The sequence below is a fragment of the Olea europaea genome, chromosome 16 (genome assembly GCF_002742605.1).
Source record: "Olea europaea var. sylvestris chromosome 16, O_europaea_v1, whole genome shotgun sequence".
In the NCBI taxonomy this organism is placed as follows: domain Eukaryota; kingdom Viridiplantae; phylum Streptophyta; class Magnoliopsida; order Lamiales; family Oleaceae; genus Olea; species Olea europaea.
This window is the reverse complement of record NC_036252.1, coordinates 5,998,037-6,021,453: the sequence shown is the minus strand read 5'-3', so window position 1 is coordinate 6,021,453 and position 23,417 is coordinate 5,998,037. Positions and strand designations below refer to the sequence as shown.

Below are 23,417 nucleotides of genomic sequence, written 5' to 3'. Positions count from 1 at the left end.
TTATACTTAAAACCTGACTTGCGAAATTTTCCCAAAATTATGATTGGTGGCCCATAAGGCCCAGGGGCCCATTGGCTACTTCTATGTTCCCCTTGTTTATCCATAATGAAAATTTAAATACCTAGCCTCCATTAATTTTTATTATAATGGGGGAATAGTATTTTTTTCTAAAAAAATGAAATGGTTGTAAAAGAATGAATTTTTTTCGATTTACGTGTAATTATTTTATTGAAGATTGTGTGGTTGAAAATAAAAAATAGAAAATTTTAATTTAATTTGATGAGATTTAATGGAAACTTAATTAACAATAATTAACATGTCATACTCTTCATTAATTATAATATTGTCAAGTTGTCCCCTTTAGCACACAAAAATTATTACTCCTCAATTCCTGACCTTTTCTTAGATGAAAGGTTAAGGTCTTAAGGAAAAAACATTATTTTTGATAACCAAAAAGATTGAGAATTTAAATGTCAAGAAACATAAATCGGAAAAATTAAACTCAATTGCTCGTTTGAGTATTAAAAATTCAGATTACAAATGTAATTTTTTATAATTGAAATTTCTCAGCAAAAATTTTAAATATGAAATTGCTTTAAAGTATTTATTTTGTTTAACCCGACGTCATTATTTTCTCTTCGCGCAGCACAACCATTAGTGTGATTTCAATGTCAATGTAATGCTTTAGCCAAACATGTTTCAACTTATTTAGAAATTACTTTTTCCTTTAACGTTCTTAGTTCAAAACTTACCTTTTATGTAGAATTTTACTTATTTTCCAAATAAAAAATAGGGACAATTACAGCAGAAGTCCCAAACGGATTTTTTTTTTTTTTTTTTTTCAGACCTTACTCTAACTTTCACTTTGTACCACCTACAATCCCAAACCTTTTTAAAAATATACACCTAAGATCCAAATGAATGGTTACTGTTAGTAGACCCAAAAAGACAAAATTTGATCAATTTTGACAAAATTAAAAAGGGGAAAATAGTGCTTTACATTTTCACTCACATTAAATAAGTTAAAAATTAAATTAACAAATCAATATATACCCACCTTCTTCCCACTCCCCCGCATCCCCACACGCACACCGACACCAACCAATTGAAACCAAAAACTATCTAGCCACCACCCACACACCACGGTACCAGTAGATGTGCCTTGATGAGGCGAACCTAGGACAAGTGGTCCACAATCGTGGGTTGCACTATCGACATGGAATTGACATTTGAGAGGCCCGAGTTTGCTTCTTGAAAAATTGATCAGTAGGTGCGTATTGAGGTACTTTGTCAACTTGGAGGGTGGGCTTGGCGTGGGTGTCATCAGAGGTGAGAACACCGACCATTTTTTAGTGCATGGGCAACTCGCTGATGATTGGGTGGGTTGTGAAGGGGAGAAGTGAGAGCTTTCGAATGGAATTGATGCTCAATGGTTTGAGCAACCATTGGTCCGTGCTTGAGTGATTCAAAGTAGGTGACTTCATGAGTGTGGGTGGGTTGTGAAGGGGGAAGTGAAAGCTTTTGAATGGAATGGATGCTAAATGGTTCAAGCAACCATTGGTCAGTGTTTGAGTGATTCAAAGTAGGTGACTTCATCAGTGTGTGTGTGGGTGCTAGGGCAATTTTATTTTTATTTTTTTAAATTGTTTTAATTGTTAATATTTGGAAAAATGCAAATATACCATTTTTGCCCTTTTAATTTGGTCAAAATTGATGAAATTTTCATTTTTCTCGTAAACTAACGATCAATCCATTCGGACCCTATACGCATATTTTTGAAAGATTTGGAACTGTGGATGGTACAAAGTGAAAATTAAGATATAATTGCAAAAAAAGCAAAATGTTAGAGACTGCTGCTACAATTTTCCCTAAAAATTACTACTACATTTTTTAAGTTTCGATATGTGATTCGACACAAAATATGGCAAGAGACACAAGAAGATAAAAAATTGATTACAAGTAGTTCAAACGATGCATAAGTGAGCAACTCTGCATTTTTAACAGATTATACTCATTTATGGAAAGCTGCATATATCCAAAATCACCTCAAAAATCCATAATGTTGGTAAAAGGATAAATTTCATACTGCGTTCGAGTTCATGAAGCAAAAAAAGGCACATGTAACAAGTAAAATAAGTAATTATCAAAAACCAGGGCACAAGAACCCATAAAAAAAAAGCCAAACAGATACCATTCGACCGGTGTCAGTCTCCATGTGAGTATGTGCCTATGTGGCCCTACCACCCACTAACCCCAACCTCAAGACAAAAATGTCCCAGACTTTAATGGCACAAAAGAATACCCTTTTTTACTACTAATTTTTCAATTTTCTTTCTCCTTTTGCTTCTTTCTGAGTCATCACTATTCAGTTTTCACTGTTCTTCATGTAACGATTCAATGGATCATAGAAAGCTGTACAGCATTAAAACTACATAAACTGACAAATTTCAAGTTTTATTATCCACTTTTTGACTCTCTGAATCAATCTAGTTGTTACACTTACAGTTCCAGCTTGCCTTTGACCATCCCAGGGTTGCTGTTAATGTACATAAATCTCCCTCAATAGCAGATAGTTCGAGTTAAGAAAGAAATAAGCTGAAGTCATCTTTGGTCGAGTACTAAACTCGGCAAAGAGAAGATAAAGAAAAAAGTTACGTTACCATTCTATGATAAAAGAGTGAGTTACTGCTACTGCCTTTTTTGTAAATAAGCTAATTGTTCAGTGTTCCAGCACAACTACAGAGAGGGTACAAAATGAACAGAAAGACCCTACTCTCATAAATTAGTTCATATGTCCTTTACCTATGCACTATGTATTGTTTTAAATAATATGCTAGTATGGTATTGATGATGACAACAATCTTGAAAAGATCTTCCTTACTGATCTTTCTTTCTTCTGTTGTATGGTTTGGCTATACTGCTAGAGGACATTCTACTAATTTGTTTATGCTACTCATACTTTTCCTGCATAAACAGATTCATAAAGTAAACATCATAAAGAGGAATCTTATGAAATTTGTATAATCGTTCAGCCGATCCGACTCCATAATTTCTGGGAACGAGCTTGAACGAGCCTTTAGTTTAGTTTATTGTTCATAGTGGAATAGAAGTTCAAGAGAGTTCTCACCAAGCTATGATAATCCCTCCCTGCCAGCCATGCTCAGCTCTAACACCTACATTTCAATGGCTTCTCGCCCAGATGAAAACCTGGTGGTCAATAACAGTACTAGATTTTAAGCACTTCTAGCGGTGAAATTGAGGGACATAAGCGAACAGTAAAAATAGAGTGATACCTTGGCATTTGGAAGTAATACGACTTAAGAGAAGCCATGTCAAGAGCTGAAGAGTTGGGCAGCAAGGGGCTGTTAGTGGACGATGCAATTACGGGTATACCTTCATCGGTATCCGTTGAAGCATGGGCAAAAAATGACTGTTGTTCAGCAGCTAGTTTTGTAGGAGAGGCAAAGAGATTATCAGGAAGAATGTGCTCCAAGCTGCATCCATGACAAACATAAAGGTCATAGTATTAGTACGGGATAATAGTAAGCACAGGCCAAGTTATCCTAGATGGAGCATGGCTTAGTGCAATAATTACATCAGAGCACCTTTTTTGATCTCTTCATACATATTCCTAGAAAGGATGTCATCTAATAAAACATTGATTTTCAGTACCTTTCAAGAAGATCAGCATCTTCAGCATTGGTTCGATCCTCCTTATTGGCATTTTCACTGTTATTGCCAAATTTGGTTGCTTCCTCCTCAGCCTTGGCTACAAGGGCGGGAAATTTAGCTGCTTCCTGGATACCGCTAATTTCTGAAACAAAGAAGTCAAGAAATGGTCACTTCTTACCAAATAAACTTCAATCATAATGCATATAGTACATCTTTGGATAAAAAATCTTGAGAGCTAAATCCTCACAAAATATAAATATTTCAATCAGCTAACCTTCTGAAACTTCTAGATCAGTAGCATGAGATTGAAGAATGAGATTTTGGTTCATTTGTAACTGAGACTGGATTGGGGAGCCAATTGGGGCGCTGGCCGACAGGTTTGGCAGGAAATGATTATTGTGATGCTGATTTTTCAGGTCCATCAGTTGCATGTTCATCACCCTTCTCCCTTGAAGATCAATAGCATGCTGTACTTCTGCCTCCTGCTCCATTTTTCTCTGGAGCATCATCTCTTGTGCATTGTAAAACATTCTCGACCCTAAGTGGAATTACCAAAGGATAATCAGTTAATAGACGCATTTACTTGGGGATGAATAAGAAGCCTGACTTGAATGCTTACCAAAGGGGGCATCGAATTGCTCTTGGGAATCAAGTCCGGACGGGCTTAAACAAGCAGAAAACTCTCCTCTTTCAATTTGTTGCTGCTGTTTCCTACAAATTGTTAATTAACAATAGGATATCATTACCGGGCAAAGCAATGAAAACAAAATATTAATGCGGAAAGGATAAAATGAAAATTTACTTTTCTAGAACTTTTCCCTTCTCCTTGTAAGGTTTCACAAGCACTCGGGAGTCGCACACAAAATGGGGGTTGCCTTTAGCCAAAATGAGCTTCACAGTCTCCGGGTAGAGAAATGTAACAAATCCGAACATTCTTTTCTGCTGATATGGAATTCTAACATCCTGCACCGGTCCATACATACTATAGATGCGTAGTCAGTACACAATTTACTTGCAATTTTAAAAAATCTCAATCTCAACGAAACAAGAACCACTTACCTGAAGTAATTGGAAACATCCTCTTCCTTAAATGTACTATCAGCCGGAAATGTCAAGTAAATCTGTCTGGCGCTTGAATTTGAACTTCCAACAAATCCCATTGCTGAAAAATCGTTCCTCTCAGGTCGACCACGGCCAAATTTATGGAGTTCGTCACCCATAAACAATGCAGCCGTAGCAGATCTACAATGTGCCGCTAATTGTAAGAGATCACGAACCAGTCGAACTCAAAAATGCAGCAATCAATAGGTTATCCCAATCACAAAAAAATTGACAACGATATACCACTGTAATTAGCAAAGGTTTCCATTATTCTAGGCTTCTAAAGACTAAAAGGAACACTAGTTTATTGCAATTGTGCTAAACAGGAGTAGACTACATTGGGCACCATAAACAGTTTATAAGCCAAAAATGCATTAAAATTATCAAATATCTCCACACAAGTAAAATTTCAAAAACAGAATGAAAGCCCAACTAAGAACCATACTAAACATACGAATTGCAACGCTCGTACAAAATGCAACTGCAGGAATTCAAAACCAATAAATACCCAGATTCACAAAACAACGGTCAAAATCAAAAGGTGAACTTCATAAAAGATAAGTTAAAAAGGGTTAATTCCCATAGAATTTACCTTTGATGTTCATTCAAGAAGTTGGGGCATTTCATATAAGCAAGTGGGTGGTGACTACCATGAGGCGAGAGTGCAAACCTATGCTGCTGTTGAAGGGCCTTCATTCTCAAGAACTCATCAAATGGCCCTGAATCCGTCTTGCTTGGGGATCCCATCTCAATTCCTTCACTGCAAAAACCACCGTGCAAGAATTTGCACCTATTGTCATTCTTGCAAAAACCTCTAGCAAAGTACATGCAAGGCCTCCAACCACCCCTACCATTTCCATCATCAAAACCAGAAAGAAGAGCAGCATCATTAACTGAACAACTCCTTCTATGAAATGGGTGTGAATGGGGCGAAGGAATGCCATTCACATCCTCACCAAAAGGGAAAACCAGAGAATCGCTCCTCACACTGGGACTAATTATTGGATCCACCACGGAATCGTCAATAAATGGAAACTCTTGAACTTGATTATGCATTCCCCCACCAGACTCATCAGCAAAATCATTTCCATCATAAAAAGGCAAACTTGAGGGCCCTGAACCACTATTTTCATTATCATTAGAACCAATGGAACCATTGACAACGGCTGCATAAGAAATGGGTCTTGGGCTACTTCTTGAGAAACCTGCAGCAGATGAAGAAGGGTTACTCGTATGGAACCCATAGTTGGGAATCAAGATTCTTGGCTTATTTTGAGGAAATGGGTTGTTTGGTCTCATGGGATCTGACAAGGGAGTTGAAGGGTTGGAAGAAGGGCTATTTGAAGGAAGCCCCAAACAGGCCTTTGCTTGGTTGATGCAAGATAGCAAAAGTGCTTCAGGACCAAAAGCTAATCTCAAAATCTCCTTCTCCCCTTGTTCTTGTATCAGTATATAACCCATGATTTTTGAAGCGTTTTCTGGATCCATACTTTGGATCCTAGACATCACTATTTTAGTAGCTTCATATGTATCCATGGATTTCTATATTTTTTTTCTTACTATTTCCTGCAAAGGGCTTTTCTTGGATTTTCTTTTTTCCCTCTTCTGGGGAAGGTGTATGATTTTAAGGAGAGCCCTCAAGAAAGACTAAAAGGCTTTTCAAAGAGAGAGATTAGAGGGGAAAGATGAGTTTTTTTGTTTATTTTGGGGACTTAATAGGAAGAGGGCGGCAAAGATTTAACCATTTTATAAAAGGTAAGGATAGACTCGTGCTTATATTCGAGTAGTCATTGTATACCATATGAAGGGAGAGCGTGAGTGTGTAGAAAGGGAGAGTAGAGTAGGGAAAATGAGATTTTGGTATGTTTTTCAATTTTCCTTTTGTATTTTTGGGCATCTTTTCTCTTTCCCTCTCTTCATGGCTGATGGGATGGGAATTGCAGAGGCGGTGGTCAAAGAGGCGGAGGTGGCGATTGGTGGAGAAGAAGGTGGTGGAGCAAAAACAAAAACAATAACTTGAACTTGAAACCACAACTTTTGGTACCAGTGCAACCTGCAACTTTGGGGAGACACTTTCTTCTCTCTGAATAGTTTATACACAGACTTTCTCTCTCCTGTATGTATTGCAATTGTCGTTATACATGTGGACAAAACAATGCTATGTGGGGAGTCTAAATTAAGACCTGCTTCAAAGGGGAAAATTATTCTCGCGTCCCCTGTTTTGGCCATTGGACTTAATTATTCCCCAAATTTGAAACATAACAAAATTTGTGCCATTTTCGCCACTATGTTGCACATGGAAGAAATTCGATTAAATGTATCTCATTGAATGGTATTGTCTAGTATTGTGGTGTATGTTTCATACGTTAGATTGAATGGTTTTAAACACAAAAGTTTAGATTTCTTGCTTGTTTATTAACTTGATAGTAATGATTGATTTAACTATTGTTTCTAGAGTTTGAAGTTCCTCTTTCGAAAACAATCCGACAGAATCACTTGAATGTAAGAATTGATCAACAGGATCTAAACAGTAATTCGAGCTCACCGATTTCACGATATTTCCTTAAAACGAATTTGCTGCCAATGGTGTTAAAGACGTCCAGCAATCGTTTCCCAGGATAGAACGAATTTTCGTCTCCTTCGGAAGCAGCACTGCAATCTGCAGGAGTTCCAACGAACTCAACGAAGTGTGTTTTACTTCGAGACAATATCAGAACAAGAGAGAGGGAAATGAGATTCAAAACACAGAAAGTTTGCAATGAAAATAGTGTTAATTTTCTGGTAGAGAGGCTGACTATTTATAGACTTGTTCGTGGCCATTCAAATAGTCATCACCTTTCAGACAAGCCTCAAAAATCCGAACAGACATGCTGTTCTAAAAAGTCGTGTCTGTTAAGTCGGTTAATAGTCGGCTAACAGTCGACTGTTTGGTCGGTAAACAGTCGACAGTTTGGTCGGTAAATAGTCGACTGTTAAAAGAAAATAAAACACTCGGAATAAGCTAAAATTTAAATTTCATATTGTACCCAAGAATTTGATTATTTACAATTTGGCCCAAATTTTAAATAAATTTTGTCCAAAAAGTTAATATAGTGTAAAGGTCCACCCGCACCCGCACCAAATCGGATCGGACTCGGACACGGGCACGTGCTCGTACTCGTGCCGTGCCGTGCCGAGCCGGCCAGCGCATGTGGGTTTATGACTGAACCCAATAGGATATAGGTCTTCCCCCTTCCAAAGACTATTGGTACCCCTTGGGGCCCAAACCCAATTCCAAACTTCCACCTTATAAACCACACCAAAGTTTCCTAACTTTCCTATGTGGGATAAGTGTTTGGAAAATCAAATTCTTCCATAATCCTTAGTTTATGTGGGTTACTTTAACACTTAATATTTCATTCAATTTTAAATGGTTTTCGATAAATAAATATATCACGTTAATCATCTCGCGGAGTAGAATGTGATATGCTAGGTCCCGTATTAATTAAAAGGTGGGTCCCACTGAAGTTTGGGCTCAAAGTTGATCCATTAACCATTTTTTCCAACAATCCCCCACATGAATGAAATATGTTGGCCTTTATTCCAAACGATAACATCTGATATGTTTTTTCAAAGAAAAAATTGAAGAAGATTGCATCGGGATAAGTAGTCAATGACTTTGAACTTTTCCTAGTAAAATCTATCGAAATTCCTTAGCCAATCAGTAGCAAGTTGCTTTGAACAGTCAGCCGTTTATGGAAACCTAGACAATAGAAGTCACACAGCTTTCTTCTGACACAGTTGGTTCTCACGTTTGTGTCCATTTTGGCCTTGGACACCTCCTGGTTTATGAGTGGTTTTTAGAGAATTCATCTTCACCTAATTCTCTTAGAAGCGGCCCCTTCTCACTCACATAGGTGATTTTCATAAAGAGTATTCTGCTATACTCCACTTGAACGAATCAAGATATAGAAATCATTAAAAGCGTATCTTAACCTATTTCGCGGCAACTGGGCACTAGCTCATCATAGGAATGGGTAGAAGTAAAATCTTCCTAGTGCATACTAAGTTTTTCACAGTTCGATTGTCCCGTTGAACCTAAATCTTGGGATCTCCAGTCAACTAGGTTGGGTTGCCACCATGGAAACTTTTGATTATTTTATTAGTTTTAATCCCATCCCCTTCGATGAACTTTCGACTTGCTCTCTTGTTAAACTTTTAGTTAGCGGATCCCCAATATTCTCTTTTGATTTCACATACTTTATAGAGATAATACCTGTAGAGAGCAATTGTCTAACAGTATTGTGTTTACGACGTATATGTCGAGATTTACCGTTATACATTGTATTTTGTGTCCTACCAATTGCTAATTGACTATCGCAATGGATACATATAGCAGGCACAGGTTTTACCCAACATGGAATATCTTCTAGAAAGTTTCGTAGCCATTCGGCTTCTTCTCCGGCTTTGTCTAATGTAATGAATTCAGATTCCATTGTTGATCTAGCTATACATGTATGCTTTGAAGATTTCCATGATATTGCAGCACCTCCAAGTGTAAAGACATATCCACTTGTTGATTTGGAGTCTTTAGTATCTGATATCCAATTTACATCACAGTATCCTTCAAGTACTGCTGGATATCTCGAATAGTGCAATCCAAAATTTTGGGTATGTTTTAAATACCCTAAAACTCTAACAATAGCCTTCCAATGATCAGTGCTTGGATTACTTGTATATCGACTTAGCCTACTAATTGAATAGGCAATATCAGGTCGAGTGCAATTCATGACATACATTAAACTGCCAATGATACGAGAGTATTCCAATTGAGACTTACTATCACCAGTATTGGAAACAAAATGCATACTAACATCCATAGGTGTTTTCATAGGAATAATATTATATTGCTTGAATTTATCAAGAATCTTCTCAATGTAGTGTGATTGAGACAATATTAGACAATCAGATGTTCTAGAAATTTTAATTCCTAATATAACATCGGCCACACCTAAATCCTTCATTTCAAATTTACTTGTTAGCATCCTTTTTGTAGTTTGAATTATGGTATCATTGTTACCCATAATCAACATGTCATCTACATATAAACATACCATGACATATCCATTTGGAGTGTTCCTGACATAAACACATTTGTCACACTCGTTAATTTTGAAACCATTTGACATCATAACCATGTCAAATTTTTCATGCCATTTCTTAGGAGCTTGCTTTAATCCATATAATGATTTAACAAGTCGACACACTTTCTTTTTTTTTCCTGAGGCCACAAATCCTTCAGGTTGCTCCATATAAATTTCTTCATCCAATTTCCCATTCAAAAATGCCGTTTTAACATCCATTTGATGTATATCCAAACCATTTAATGCTGCTATTACAATAAGCATACGTATGGATGTGATTCTTGTCACAGGAGAATAGGTATCGAAATAATCAAGACCTTCTTTTTGCTTGTAGCCTTTAGCGACAAGTCTTGCTTTATATTTGTCAATTGATCCATCTACTTTCATTTTCCTTTTAAAAATCCATTTACATCCCAAAGGCTTATTACCGGGAGGGAGGTCTACTAATTCCCAAGTATGATTTTGTAGTATGGATACAATTTCACTATGAACAGCTTCTTTCCAATATGAAGTTTCGGTTGATGACATAGCCTCCTTAAAACTTTGAGGTTCATTTTCTAACAAATATGTTAGAAAATCAGGCCCAAAGGAGGTTGACGTCCTAGCCCTCTTACTTCGTCTAGGTTGTTCATTTATAGATTCTTGATCTATAGTCTCTTCGTTTTCACGAGATCTCTTTTGTGAATTTGATTCACCTTGCATGTTATAAAGAAAAGTATTTTCAAAAAATGTAGCATCCCTTGATTCAATAATTGTATTAACATGCATATCAGGTATTTCAGACTTATATACCATAAATCTGTACGCATTACTATGGTAGGCATAACCAATGAATAGACAATCAATGGTTTTAGGTCCTATCTTAACCCTTTTAGGTTTAGGAACTACTACCTTAGCCAAACATCTCCATACCTTCAAGTATTTATAATTAGATTTGTGACCTTTCCATACTTCATAAGGTATCTTTTGCATTTTTCGATGTGGTAGTTTGTTAAGAATATAATTTGCAGAAAGCAAGGCTTCCCCCCACAAGTTCTGCGGTAATCCAGAACTTATTAACATAGCATTCATCATCTCCTTCAATGTTCGATTCTTGCGTTCAACAATACCATTAGATTGAGGAGAATAAGGCGTGGTAGTTTGATGAATAATTCCGTGTTTCGAACAGAATTTCTCAAATGGTGAATCATATTCACCACCTCTATCACTTCTTATGGCCTTAATCTTTTTGCTAAGTTGATTTTCAACTTCTAACTTGTAGTGTTTAAATACTTCAATTGTTTCGTCTTTACTTTTGAGCAAATACACATAAGAATATCGAGTACAATCATCGATAAAAGTGATAAAGTACTTATTACCTCCTCTAATTTGAACAAATTTTAAATCACTTAACGAAAGGGTAGATGTGACATTTTGGCTTTTACACATATATCTTATTTGTGATTAGGATTTAAATCACACTTTGGTAATAAATCTATTTTGATTAGTCTACACAAAGTGTTATAACTTGTATGTCCTAATCGTTCATGCCAAATGTTAAATGACTCAAACAAGTAAGAAGAAGATTTATTCTTATTCATAATTGGAGGTATAACAGTCATTATATTCAATTTAAAGAGCCCCTCATTCAGGTAGCCTTTTCCTACAAACATTTCATTCTTTGAGAGTACAAATTTGTCCGAGACAAATACTAGCTTAAACCCGTTCTTACTTAGTAGAGAACTAGATACCAAGTTTTTCCTAATATCGGGCACATGAAGAACATCATTCAAAGTGAGCTCTTTTCCAGTTGTCATTTTCAGCACTATCTTCCCATGTCCTTCTACTTTGGAAGATGACGAGTTTCCCATGTAGAGATGTTCATCATGATCCATTGCTTTGTAGGTAGAGAACATCCCGCAGTTTGAGCATATGTGACGAGTAGCTCCAGTATCTACCCACCACTCCTTAGTGTTTCCAATTAAGTTGCATTCAGAGATGATTGCAGAAAGATTCATGTCTTGTACCTTATCAGTGAGGTTCTCATGTTCTGTTACATTGGCTTGGTTAGTTTTTCCCTTCACATTTTTTAGCTTTCGACAATCCTTGGATCGATGTCCTGCCTTGCCACAATTGTAACAGTTGCCTTTAAACTTTTTAGCAGTTTTTGAAGAACCAATTTGTCCTTCCCCATTGTGCTTCCTCTTTTTGCTTGTTTTGAAGTCTCCTTCTACAATGTTGGCTTTTGATTCCATCGAATTAGATGCACCATTCTTTTTTTCCGTTTTGCGATTGTCTTCTTCTATTCTTAATCGGACAATGATATCTTCAAGTTTCATTTCCTTCCGCTTGTGCTTTAGGTAATTCTTGAAATCCTTCCATGAAGGTGGTAATTTCTCAATTAGTGCAGTGACTTGGAATGATTCACTTAGTTTCATTCCTTCGGCATGGATGTCGCTAAGTATGATCTGAAGTTCTTGAATTTGGGATATGACAGTCTTGTTGTCAACCATTTTATAATCCAAAAAAACGACTGACAATGAATTTCTTTGTGCCGGCATCTTCGATTTTGTACTTTGTGTCCAAAGATTCCCACAGTTCTTTTGCGGACTTGGCATTGCAGTACACATTATATAACGTGTTATCCAGTTCATTAAGTACATAATTTCTGCATAAAAAATCAGAATGCTTCCATGCATCAACCGCAGCCAATTTTTCAACATTACTGTCTTACTCGGTATATGAAAGCGCGTTTTCTTTGAGAAATTTAGCCAGATTTAATGTCGTTAAATAAAAAAGTATTTTTTGTTGCCAACGCTTGAAATCTGACCCATTAAACTTTTCTGGTTTTTCCCCGGTCGTATTCGGAAGTGTAGTACCAGAAGTTGCCATTTCTGAAACACAATCAGAAAATCAACGGTAAGAAGGAGTAGAAACAGAAACAAAATAACAATAGAAATTCGTTTTAAGATTGTTGTTTCTAGAGTTTGAAGTTACTCCTTCGAAAACAATCCGACAGAATCACCTGAATGTAAGAATTGATCAACAGGATCTAAACAGTAATTCGAGCCCACCAATTTCACGATGTTTCCTTAAAACGAATTTGCTGCCTTCAATGGTGTTAAAGGCGTCCAACAATCGTTTCCCAGGATAGAACGAATTTTCGTCTCCTACGGAAGCAGTACTGCAATCTGCAGGAGTTCCAACGAACTCAACGAAGTGTGTTTTACTTCGAGACAATATCAGAACGAGAGAGAGGGAAATGAGATTCAAAGTATAGAAAGTTTGCAATGAAAATGGTGTTAATTTTATGGTAAAGAGGCTGACTATTTATAGACTTGTTCGTGGCCATTCGAACAGTCATCACCTTTCAGACAAGTCTCAAAAATTCGAACAGACTTGGTGTTCTAAAAAGTCGTGTCTGTTAAGTCGGTTAACAGTCGGCTAACAGTCGACAGTTTGGTCGGTGAACAGTCGACTGTTAAAAGAAAATAAAACACCCGAAATAAGACAAAATTTAAATTTCATATTGTACCCAAGAATTTGATTATTTACAATTTGGCCCAAATTTTAAATAAATTTTGTCTAAAAGGTTATTATAGTGTAAAGGTCCACCCGCACCAGCACCGAACCGGACTGGACTCGGACACGGGCACGTGCTCGTGCCGTGCCGAGCCAACCGGTCGGACCGACGGTAGCAGCAGCGCGCGCGTGTGGGTTTATGATCGAACCCAATAGGATATAGGTCTTTCCCCTTCCAAAAACTATTGGTACCCCTTGGGGCCCAAACCCAATTCCAAACTTTCACCTTATAAACCACACCGAAGTTTCCTAACTTTCCTATGTGGGATAAGTGTTTGGAAAATCAAATTCTTCCATAATCCTTAGTTTACGTGGGTTACTTTAACACTTAATATTTCATTCAATTTTAAATGATTTTCGATAAATAAATATATCACGTTAATCATCTCGCGAAGTAGAACGTGAATATGCTAGGTCCGGTATTAATTAAAAAGTGGGTCCCACTAAAATTTGGGCTCAAAGTTGACCCATTAACCATTTATCTAACATTAACTCCTTATTGAATTTAGAGAAATCTTTGAAATATAAGTTTTGGTTATTCATGTTAAGTGGGTTTGGACAAAATAGCAACCTAATGCATTGGCTTATTAGTATTTTGGTACTGGCGTGTTATAATTATAATATGTCTCAATTGTACCTCCAGGCCTTAGGTTGTCACCTCGAATTTATAGGCGAGATCAAGTTGGTTTTGTAACAAGATCATTCCTACGAGACTTTAAGTTATCATCTCGAACTTATAGGCCATGTCAAGCTATGAGACACTAGCAACCTAGTGCTCTAATACATTATTATTTGAGTTATTGCATGTTGTAGCATCTATCGATCTTACCTTAAGACGTTAGGTTGTCACATCGAACTTTTAGGTAGGTCAAGTTGGTTAGACGATCACCTTGAACTTCTATGCGAGATCAAGCTGGTTTTGTAAAACGATAATAGCGGTCCAATGTATTAACATATTATTATCGGAGTTATTGCAAGTTATGACACGTGTTGGATGTACCTTAAGATGTTAATAGTTAACTCGAACTTCAAGGTAAGATCGCGCTAGTTTGGTAGCAAGTTCATTCCTTTGAAACTTGAGATTGTCACCTCAAACTTCTAGGCAATGTGAAAGTGTTTCATAATGGGACAATAACAATGTAGTGCTTAAACATGTAATATTTATTGCATGTTGTAACATATGTCAATCGTACCTTAAGACAACTTCCAGGCAAGATCAACTTGGTTTCACAATAAACTTATTTGTTCAAAACTTTAGTTTGTCACATCGAATTTCTAAGCAAGATCAAGATAGTTTCTCTACGAGCTCATATATGTTGGGTCGCATATTGCGTTGTTTAATAAATCTTCGTGACTTTACTTGAATGTCTAATATCCCTTGATTTATGATGCATTATTTTTGTGTTTCAAAAGAATCATTTAGATTCAATTCATTGAAAATTCAACATAATAACCATAATACTAATAAATTTTCAAATTAATAGATATGAACCTTTGTATTAACTTTTCTTTTGCATTATTTGTGGCTAGTGATCACTTTACGACCGTTACACTTGAAGTGAGGCATATAGTTAAATAGTTATTTTTTTGTTAATTTTGAATAACTATATTTCAATATCATTATGAGAGAATTTTGATCAGAATAACATATTGTAGTTGTCAGGTTTGTTTTCCATAATTGTATTGCAAGAATATCTTTAATTAAAATTGTGTTATACCTTGGCACCTTTTATAAATGCTTTTGGACTTATTTAACATTTAAAAAAAAAATGTTAAAAGTATAAGTCAATTTTGTTCAATTAAAAATAAAATGTGTATCAATGACCAAATATTAATGTTCTATTGATCGAGCTGTATCAACTTTAAGGAGTAAATTATTTGAAACTTACAAAATGAGTTGTTTGGTTAATCTTGTAAGGTACGTTTGAAGAATAGCAACTTAATGCGTTAAAACGTAAATACTTGAGTTATTGCACGTTGTTATATGCATCATTTCTTTAAGATGATAGGTAGTCACTTCGAACTTATTTATAGGCAATATCAAGTTAGATTCATAGCAGGATTAGAGAATGTTTGATAAATAAGCTTCCACCCTAAATGTACTAGGATCTATTGGCTAAAAGATGAGCCATACAAATAACATTATCCTTAGAATTAGAGTAATACTACAAAAACAGGGATAACCAACAAGGTTTGAATCTAGGGGATACATGTCATGCATTGATTGAGTAGTTAAAAAAAATCTCCAAACATGTGCTAACATGCAGCACCTATTTTCAAATCCTGTTGGCTAGCCTGTTAAAGTAGCACAAGTCTTAGAATTATGGTATTTAGCACCCGTCTAAATGAAAGAAAATGGTCACCTAGATTGGTACTAATAATAACACTTTTATCCTTATTCTCTTACGAGGTGTGGGTCCATACTTGGCTCATCTTTGTCCTCACATTTTCATGGATCCCGATGTTTATAACATAGCAAATTAGTGGCCAAATATGTTGTGCAATATTTTGAGACTTAACATTGTCACCTCAAACTTCTAAGCAAGATTTAGTTGGTCTTGTAAAAGTCTCATTTATGTCAGAGTACATTATATTGTATGATAATCTTAATGACTTTAAATTTGATTAAATGGTAGAGTTAAAGCTCATCATATTAATAATAAAGTGATTTAGTCCTAGTGCGAGCCCCATTATTTTAGATTATGTTTTGTAAAATAAGTTTTTTAAAAATCGTGTGGTTCAAAAGTAGGGAGAAATTTTGAATTTACATGTAAAATTATTTTAATTAGAAGAATATGAAAAAAAAAATGATAATTAAATGATAAATCCCAACCTACTACAAATCAAGTGGACTGTCAAGAAACAGAGGCAAAGAAAAAAGTAAAAAATAATTCAAAAATTAATGAAGTTAGTGTCTGCAAATTGTACAATCAACCATACAAAAAATAAGTGGAGGTTCGAGATGGACTAGACCTTGTAAGAGAACATATAATAAATGACTTATTTTTAACGAAATTATAAAGAGTACTATTAGTCCCCTTATTTGGATTCATAGGGGGCCAAATGAGGGCTTAATCTAATCATCATGTTGTCATCTGCTTATATTGATTGTTATATTTTTATACTAAAATCCTTATGAAATCTTATACGGTGCACCCTACGTGTAATGTTGTTTGCATGGTGATCATCACACATGCAAAAGCAAAGATAGAGAAGTTAATAAAACCATTGAAATTCTCAAAAAATTAAATTAAAATGGTTAAGAATACAATTCAATAAGTAAAATAAGTTTTTAATATTGTTCAATATAATTATTATAAAAAATTGAATATAATTTTCATATTAAACTGCAATTAAAATAATTTACATGTATACAACATAATTCTATCATATCATATTACATTACATTAGTTGAAATGGAAAGATGATTGATCTATGCTGTCATTTTGTTTGATGTTGATGTTGATATTGATATTGGTGGAGAGCCATCTTCATTGACTACTACTCATGTGATTTGAAATTTAGAACCATATTTTTGCTTTCTTATGAGGTTTTGACCTAAACAATTGTCTTTTGACAAAAAGTTTTGATATATTATACAACATAGTGCATGCAATAATGTGAATGTGTACTTTTGGAGAATTATTTACGGTATTATTTATTAACTATATGTCACGAGACCGCTCAAGGGATTAGAGCTTAGTTGCCTAAATATAAAATATTGTCAGCACTGTATAAGTCGGGTTGTTTGAGAATATAATTCCAAATGAGAGGTGGATTTCATTTAAGGTTAAAAAGATAAATGGATAGTGAACACATGTCAAAAAAGATCGAAATTATTGAGAAGAAAATAGATGAGTGGCGAAGAGCATCCAAGTCATATGTGGAATGACATTGAGTTGATATGCCAATTGACTTGAAGTGTGGACTAGCACAGATACTAGCAATTATCTAATTATCAATACATGTATACTTTCTAAAAGGAGTTGACACAAACCAAATTTAGTTTACAAGAAATTTAATATTTTAGCTCATGTATCGAAACTATATTTCTCGGTGTATCTCCTTGAATTATTCCTACTTAAACTCGAGGTTTCTTCATCTCAAGCAAGAGCCTTAATCATAAATTCGTACGATCTAAAATCACAATTATAGAAATTGAAGTTAGAATATATTATTCTTTCACTACAAATAAACTGGATTGATATAGAACATATTATTGTCAACATAACATTTTCACGTGTGACGTTCTTGTACATTACAATAATCGTAAGGTTTATACAATGTAAAGATGACTATAAAATAAGATGAACTAAATAATATTAAATAAGAAAAGAAAATAATATTTTGCATATGAGTAGTGATGGACAAAATGTCACGACCAAATTATAACCGAACCAACCGAGCTATTTGGTTGGGGAACCAAACTTAATATTTGTATCCATTGGAGACAACTCGTTAATCAATTATGAGTCATTGAACACAATTCGTAATTTGTATTCACTTGAATCATTTTTCCTTAACTCTTTTTCAATTTACATAATGCCACAATACACTGGCATTGCATTTCATTAAGTTAGTAGAGAAGACTCTTTCAACGTCGAAAAATAAAATTGGTCAGTCACTTAAAAAGCCATTAAACTATTTTTTTCTTTGATTCTTTGATCAATCGTTTGTGTTCTTCAAAACTAGAGAAAAAATCCAATAAACATTTATGGAGTGTTAAACGGTTAATGGTTGCTCATAAAAGTGGACTGTAAAAGTTTTGCATTATTTATCATTTATCGTGGGAGTGTGCTATCAGAATTGTTGGAATTAATTTAGTGAATCATTACTATTACTTATTAAACAATGTTTTGTATGGAAATGAAAATTGATTTATTCAAATTATGACTAAATTTTATTTGTTAGTTTGGATTTTTGTAATCATAATGATTGATAATTTGAACTTGTTGAATGTTTGATGTATATTTTTTTTATTTAAGTATATGTTACTAACTTTTAAATATGTTGCAAATCTGAAATTTTAAGAAATGAAACGAGAACTTAATCAAACAAAACTAAAATCGAACGGTTTGGTTCGATTTGGTTCCATATATTAACAAAAAATCATTTGGTACTATTATCAAAAAAATTACTGGTTCATGATTCAGTTCGATTATCTTGAAATCAGAAACAAATGAAGCAGTATCCACCTTTAGTATCGAGTACCAAATTGGAAATATACCCAAAGTTTTTTACATGGCGATAATTTCATGTACTATCCGGTTCACCGGCCCATTTAACTTAAAAACCTAAAACCTAATTCCCATCCTTCCCTCCTCTCCCCCTCTCCCCCCTTATTCTTCCTTATACACAAGCATAGGAGCTGAACCGTGATATATGCTTGTAAGTATTTTTATTAATGGAATTAACCTTTTTTTTTTTATTATTTTTCTTGTTTTGTTGATCAATCCTTAAAAGAATTTCATGGGTGATTTACAGAATAAGTAAATGGAGCAGAGATTGGCTAATACATGGCGAATGACCGTAAACGAGAAGAAGTTCATCGAAACAGCTTTACTTTCGGACCTTAGAATTGATGGTCGTCGCCCTTTTGATTACCGTAATATAACTATCCGGTTTGGTAGGTAAGAATTTTTGACACCTTCGTTATTTTCTTTGAAGTTGTTTACTTGCTTTTCGGGCACTTCTTGCTGGTATAATAGTTGTGGCTTAGTATTTTTCAAGAATGCAATGGTGTTTATTCGTTTAATGATGATAGTTTTCATAAATTCTGGCATTTGCATTCTCGACTGAAATTTTATATCTTGAAATTATAAGATAAGCTCCTCTAACTTTTGGTTCCCTGTGTTTTCTAGTAATGTTCAACATTCATGCTCAATTTAATTAGCCTATGTTCAAGTTTGTTAGGAACATTAACAATGCCTCATTTTCTCCAGTGACATTAAATGCTTTGAATAGAAATTGGTTGAATATAAAATATCATTCAACTTCGTACTAACCTCTTTCTAATTTATCAAGATCCATCCTTTTTTATGCATTCAAGAAATTGTGGTGTGTGTGCAGGGAAGATGGGTCATCAGAGGTGCAGCTCGGCCAGACTCATGTAATGGGGTTCGTAACTTGCCAACTGGTGCAACCTTATCGGGACCGGCCTAATGAAGGAACTCTTGCAATATATACTGAGTTCTCTCCGATGGCTGATCCTTCATTTGAGGCGGGACGTCCTGCAGAATCTGCAGTGGAGTTGGGACGCATAATTGACCGTGGATTAAGGTGAGGTTACCATCTTGGAATAAGAAAAAAAAATTGGTAGGATTGCACTCGAGTTTTGAACTTTTTTATTATATTAGTTAAAATTTTGAAATATCAGGAAGCTACAATAGCTGCAGAGTTTAGAATTTAAAATATCAAGAAATTTGAAATTAGGTTTCACGATTCCATCTCAGCACGCTTTAAAAAGAATATAAAAAATTACTAACTCTTAGAAGATCTAGGAAATATTGTTGGTTTGATTATCTGAGAAACCAGGTGGTTGAAAAGCTAAAACACACATTTGAGTAATGAATTTCTTATTCTAACACAGCATGGTGAGAACTGAATCTTCCTGCATAATTTAGTGAACGGGGATTGGTTTATATTTTGAAATGAAATTTGATTTATTTGGTGTGGAAAAAGGATATTGTGTTGAGATTAGAATGGACTTTACAATTTACCAGATGCTATGAACCAGTTTGATCTGTCTAGAATTGGGCAGTCTTAACTGTCAATTCTAGACAGTCCAGTTTTAGACAGTTCAACTGTCTAGAATTCGACAATTAGGAACTGTAATTCTAGTCGAATTCTAGACAGTTCTGCAACAGCCCCTTTTGTTCAGTATTTTCTCATTGTAGTTCTGATATGTCTTTTGCAATTGTATCTTCTTTTTCTCAAATGATGACTATGCATCTCAAGACTTCTTTATTTGAAAGTGAATTTTAACGAGTTGATGTACAATTGAGCCAACCATGGTTAAAAAAAAAACTTATTCAACCAAAATCCTATTATCTACTCAGATTAAGTAACTCAGTTAAGTTCATGATATATTTCTTGTATTGAATGACAAATAACCTAGACTTGAAATAATTTTGTTGAACTATGAAAATGTGTTGCAGGGAAAGCAGGGCCGTGGACACAGAATCTCTCTGTGTTGTTGCTGGGAAATGGGTGTGGTCCCTTCGTGTTGATCTCCACATATTAGACAACGGAGGGTGAGTTGTAAAGATTCTCGTTTAAACTCCAATTAATGATTTATATGCTTCTTCAGCTATGCCTTTTTCCTTTGAGAATAGAAATCTTGTTGATGCTGCCAATATTGCTGCTCTTTCGGCCCTACTTACATTTCGGAGGCCAGAGTGCACATTTGGAGGAGAGGATGGTCAAGACGTTATAATACATGCACCAGAAGTGAGTTTGTCCTTTTATTGATGAATTTTTCAAAATCAAGATTTCTCTCCATTAGAGGGGTGCTAGGAAAATCAAGTTTGGCTTTACAGAGGAAGAAGTTGGTTTTCGCCCGATGAGTTTCTGCAAAATTCACTTTATGTTGGTGATTTGGTGGCATTGTTCTCTGTACTAGTTATTATTTCACCCGAGAATAAATTTTGAGTTATTACATTTTTAATTTTTGCACTTTGGCAGGCAAGGGAACCTCTTCCATTAACCGTGCATCACCTCCCTATAGCAATAACCTTTGCGTTTATTGGTGACGAGAATACAGTCGTAAGCACAATAAAATTTAGGCATTGCATCCTCCCTCTCTCTTGTCATTATCATTTTCTTTTCCTTTCTTAAATATAGTGAATCTGCCAATGGATAAGTAATGTTTGCAACATTGTGCTGCTAGGTGATTGACCCGACGCACTTCGAAGAAGCTGTTATGGGAGGAAGAATGACTGCCACTGTAAATGCAAATGGCGATATATGTGCTGTTCAAAAAGCTGGAGGAGAGGGCGTCATACAGAGCGTTATTATGCAGTGTTTACGGATTGCCTCTGTGAAGGCTGCAGATATAACGACGAAAATAGAAGATGCCGTAATTATCATGCTTTTCTATTTCCCCGACTTCACTACCGATCCTTTCAATATCCATTTTACAGAAGTTTACATATAATTGCTATTGGAGGCATGGAAGTATTTTTCATCTACTTAAATATATCGTCCATTTTCTGCAGGTCAAGTCGAACAATACAGAAAGAGCTCTAAGAAAGATCAAGCGACACCCTCCCTCTGTTGTAGTTGATGTCATCAAAGCTGGTGAAAAGGGGGCAAATAATTTGTTGAAGGAAAATATGGAGAAGCCACAACTAAAAATAGAGGACAGCAGTTTCAGTCAAGGCGATGACATGGACATTGAAACCGAATCGTCTAAGCAAGATGATGGTCGAACAAGGACTGACAAAGATGCAAGTTTCATTGGCGGGCCATCAAGTTGGTAAGAGTCTTGCGTTATCCAATTTTTGAACTTTGCTCTAATCTATCAAAACGAGCATTTCTTGGGCTTAGATTTCTGTGATTACTTCAGGGTTAAAGATTTTTCCTTGGTTCTGGAAATGGACCTTAGGGCTTGTTTGATAAAACTTTATTTAACTTATAACTGATCAAATTACAACTTTAATCACACATTTCACGAGCCTACAACTTGTATAACTTTCAACCATACATTTGAGCAACTTTTAAAAAAATTGCTAGAATTTTTATCAAAAGATTGTCACTCAACCTCTTAATATATGGATAATGAAATCCCTTTTTGTGATATTTTTGTTAAGTAGTTGCAATAGTAAAAAATGATTTCCTGACCTGTTCTTTCTTCTTTTTGCAGGGATCCGTATTCAAAGGGTGTCAATGCTGACGAATTGAAAGCATCTCTTGCCTCACGAGGTAATTCGTTTTATGAGGTCTAGGAATTTACCATTGCATCTAATAGAACACCACCATTCATTTGACGTGTTCGTTTAATTTTCTTAGTATCTGATGGTAATGGTTTCACGATGTGTGTAGCATTATGTTTCAGACAAGGAGAAAGTATTGTATTCTCGTAAACAATTTTACGTTGTGCAGTTGCAGTGACATCCCCGAAAGACACAACACCACTGGTGGAACCACCTGTAACTGTAACGGATCTGCCAGTCACATCTACGACTGCAGCATCTTCATCAACAGAGACTACTGGAGCTGGACAGCAGACGAACAAAGAGAAGACGTTAAAGGATGCTGTGAAGCCGAAGCACAAAAGGAAAAAGAAGACGTCAGCAAGTTAAGAAAATTCTGCACGAGCGATCTCTTTTGATGCATGTAAGTAGTCCTCTCTTCGTGCGAAATGTTTCAAATCAGATATTCATATTCTGGAAACATTTAGTTCATGTTTGGCGCTATTATTAAATGAATAATGCTATTCATAGTCAGCGATTGCAACCCGGGCTTGAACCGTGAAGAGGAAGGTCATAATGTTGACATCATCCAGTTTACCAAGTTTTATTTTCTTGGAATTCATTCCGACTCTGCTGGAAGTAGTGCTTTACAAGGTTTTTCCGATTCCGATGCCGATGCCGATTGTGCAGTAGCTCTGTCTTCAGGAATTAGGAACCTGGAAAGTTTAGGCAAGATTTTATTTGGAATGTAAATTTGATGTAGTATCTGCTTATGGTTTTATAATATTCCATGGGAAATTAGTTGAATAGCATATCTACTGGCTTTTTTAATTAATTGAAATTAGTAGAAGTGTAAGCGAACCCACTCGATAACTAGTATCTATTTGTAGTCAGGGTTGAGCTACATTTTTCATTATATTTTCTTGATGATTGTCCACTCGAAGCCTAATACTTGTAACTCGACAATTTTCTAAGTGAACGAACCATATCAACCAAGAGTACATTTCTTTATTACAGCATATTTTCTTAGAGAACAAGCCACTAGACC

At 35.4% G+C, this 23,417-nt stretch overlaps 2 protein-coding genes across 5 annotated transcripts; one reads left to right on the top strand and one right to left on the bottom strand.

Annotated features, from left to right (window-relative positions):
• Nucleotides 1-2,639: 2,639 nt before the first annotated feature.
• On the bottom strand, nucleotides 2,640-6,898 carry LOC111411892 (zinc finger CCCH domain-containing protein 53-like). 2 transcript variants are annotated; one of them, XR_002705924.1, is made up of 9 exons: nucleotides 5,366-6,898; nucleotides 4,732-4,914; nucleotides 4,475-4,654; nucleotides 4,292-4,383; nucleotides 3,947-4,210; nucleotides 3,673-3,814; nucleotides 3,294-3,494; nucleotides 3,128-3,187; nucleotides 2,640-2,964 (listed from the first exon to the last, which is right to left on the bottom strand). XR_002705924.1 is itself a non-coding variant. In XM_023042548.1 (9 exons), the coding sequence occupies exons 1-8, from the start codon at nucleotides 6,307-6,309 to the stop codon at nucleotides 3,174-3,176; spliced, it is 2,040 nt and encodes a 679-aa protein (XP_022898316.1). In that variant the 5' UTR covers nucleotides 6,310-6,898; the 3' UTR covers nucleotides 2,640-2,964; nucleotides 3,128-3,173. The 2 variants fall into 2 exon arrangements, 1 of the variants encoding a protein (XP_022898316.1); XM_023042548.1 differs by having other exon boundaries at nucleotides 3,128-3,207.
• An 11,852-nt stretch (nucleotides 6,899-18,750) lies between these two features.
• On the top strand, nucleotides 18,751-23,306 carry LOC111411891 (exosome complex component RRP45B). 3 transcript variants are annotated; one of them, XM_023042545.1, is made up of 11 exons: nucleotides 18,751-18,845; nucleotides 18,942-19,087; nucleotides 19,527-19,736; nucleotides 20,615-20,710; nucleotides 20,792-20,906; nucleotides 21,141-21,221; nucleotides 21,346-21,534; nucleotides 21,674-21,933; nucleotides 22,321-22,379; nucleotides 22,560-22,793; nucleotides 22,901-23,306. In XM_023042545.1, the coding sequence occupies exons 2-10, from the start codon at nucleotides 18,951-18,953 to the stop codon at nucleotides 22,757-22,759; spliced, it is 1,347 nt and encodes a 448-aa protein (XP_022898313.1). In that variant the 5' UTR covers nucleotides 18,751-18,845; nucleotides 18,942-18,950; the 3' UTR covers nucleotides 22,760-22,793; nucleotides 22,901-23,306. The 3 variants fall into 3 exon arrangements, with proteins under 3 accessions (XP_022898313.1, XP_022898315.1, XP_022898314.1); XM_023042546.1 differs by having other exon boundaries at nucleotides 18,775-18,845; nucleotides 18,921-19,087; XM_023042547.1 differs by lacking the exons at nucleotides 21,674-21,933; nucleotides 22,321-22,379; nucleotides 22,560-22,793; nucleotides 22,901-23,306 and having other exon boundaries at nucleotides 21,141-21,241; nucleotides 21,346-21,430.
• The last annotated feature ends 111 nt before the right edge of the window (nucleotides 23,307-23,417 follow it).

Coding starts and splice junctions, on each gene's coding strand:
- LOC111411891 (XM_023042545.1), top strand. CDS start 18,951: ATGGAGCAGAGATTGGCTAATACATGGCGAATGACCGTAAACGAGAAG. Junction 21,535..21,673: donor CGACGAAAATAGAAGATGCC/GTAATTATCATG, acceptor CATTTTCTGCAG/GTCAAGTCGAACAATACAGA. Junction 21,934..22,320: donor ATTGGCGGGCCATCAAGTTG/GTAAGAGTCTTG, acceptor TTCTTTTTGCAG/GGATCCGTATTCAAAGGGTG.
- LOC111411892 (XM_023042548.1), bottom strand. CDS start 6,309: ATGGATACATATGAAGCTACTAAAATAGTGATGTCTAGGATCCAAAGT. Junction 4,384..4,474: donor AAGGGAAAAGTTCTAGAAAA/GTAAATTTTCAT, acceptor AACAATTTGTAG/GAAACAGCAGCAACAAATTG. Junction 3,495..3,672: donor GATGCTGATCTTCTTGAAAG/GTACTGAAAATC, acceptor TCATGGATGCAG/CTTGGAGCACATTCTTCCTG.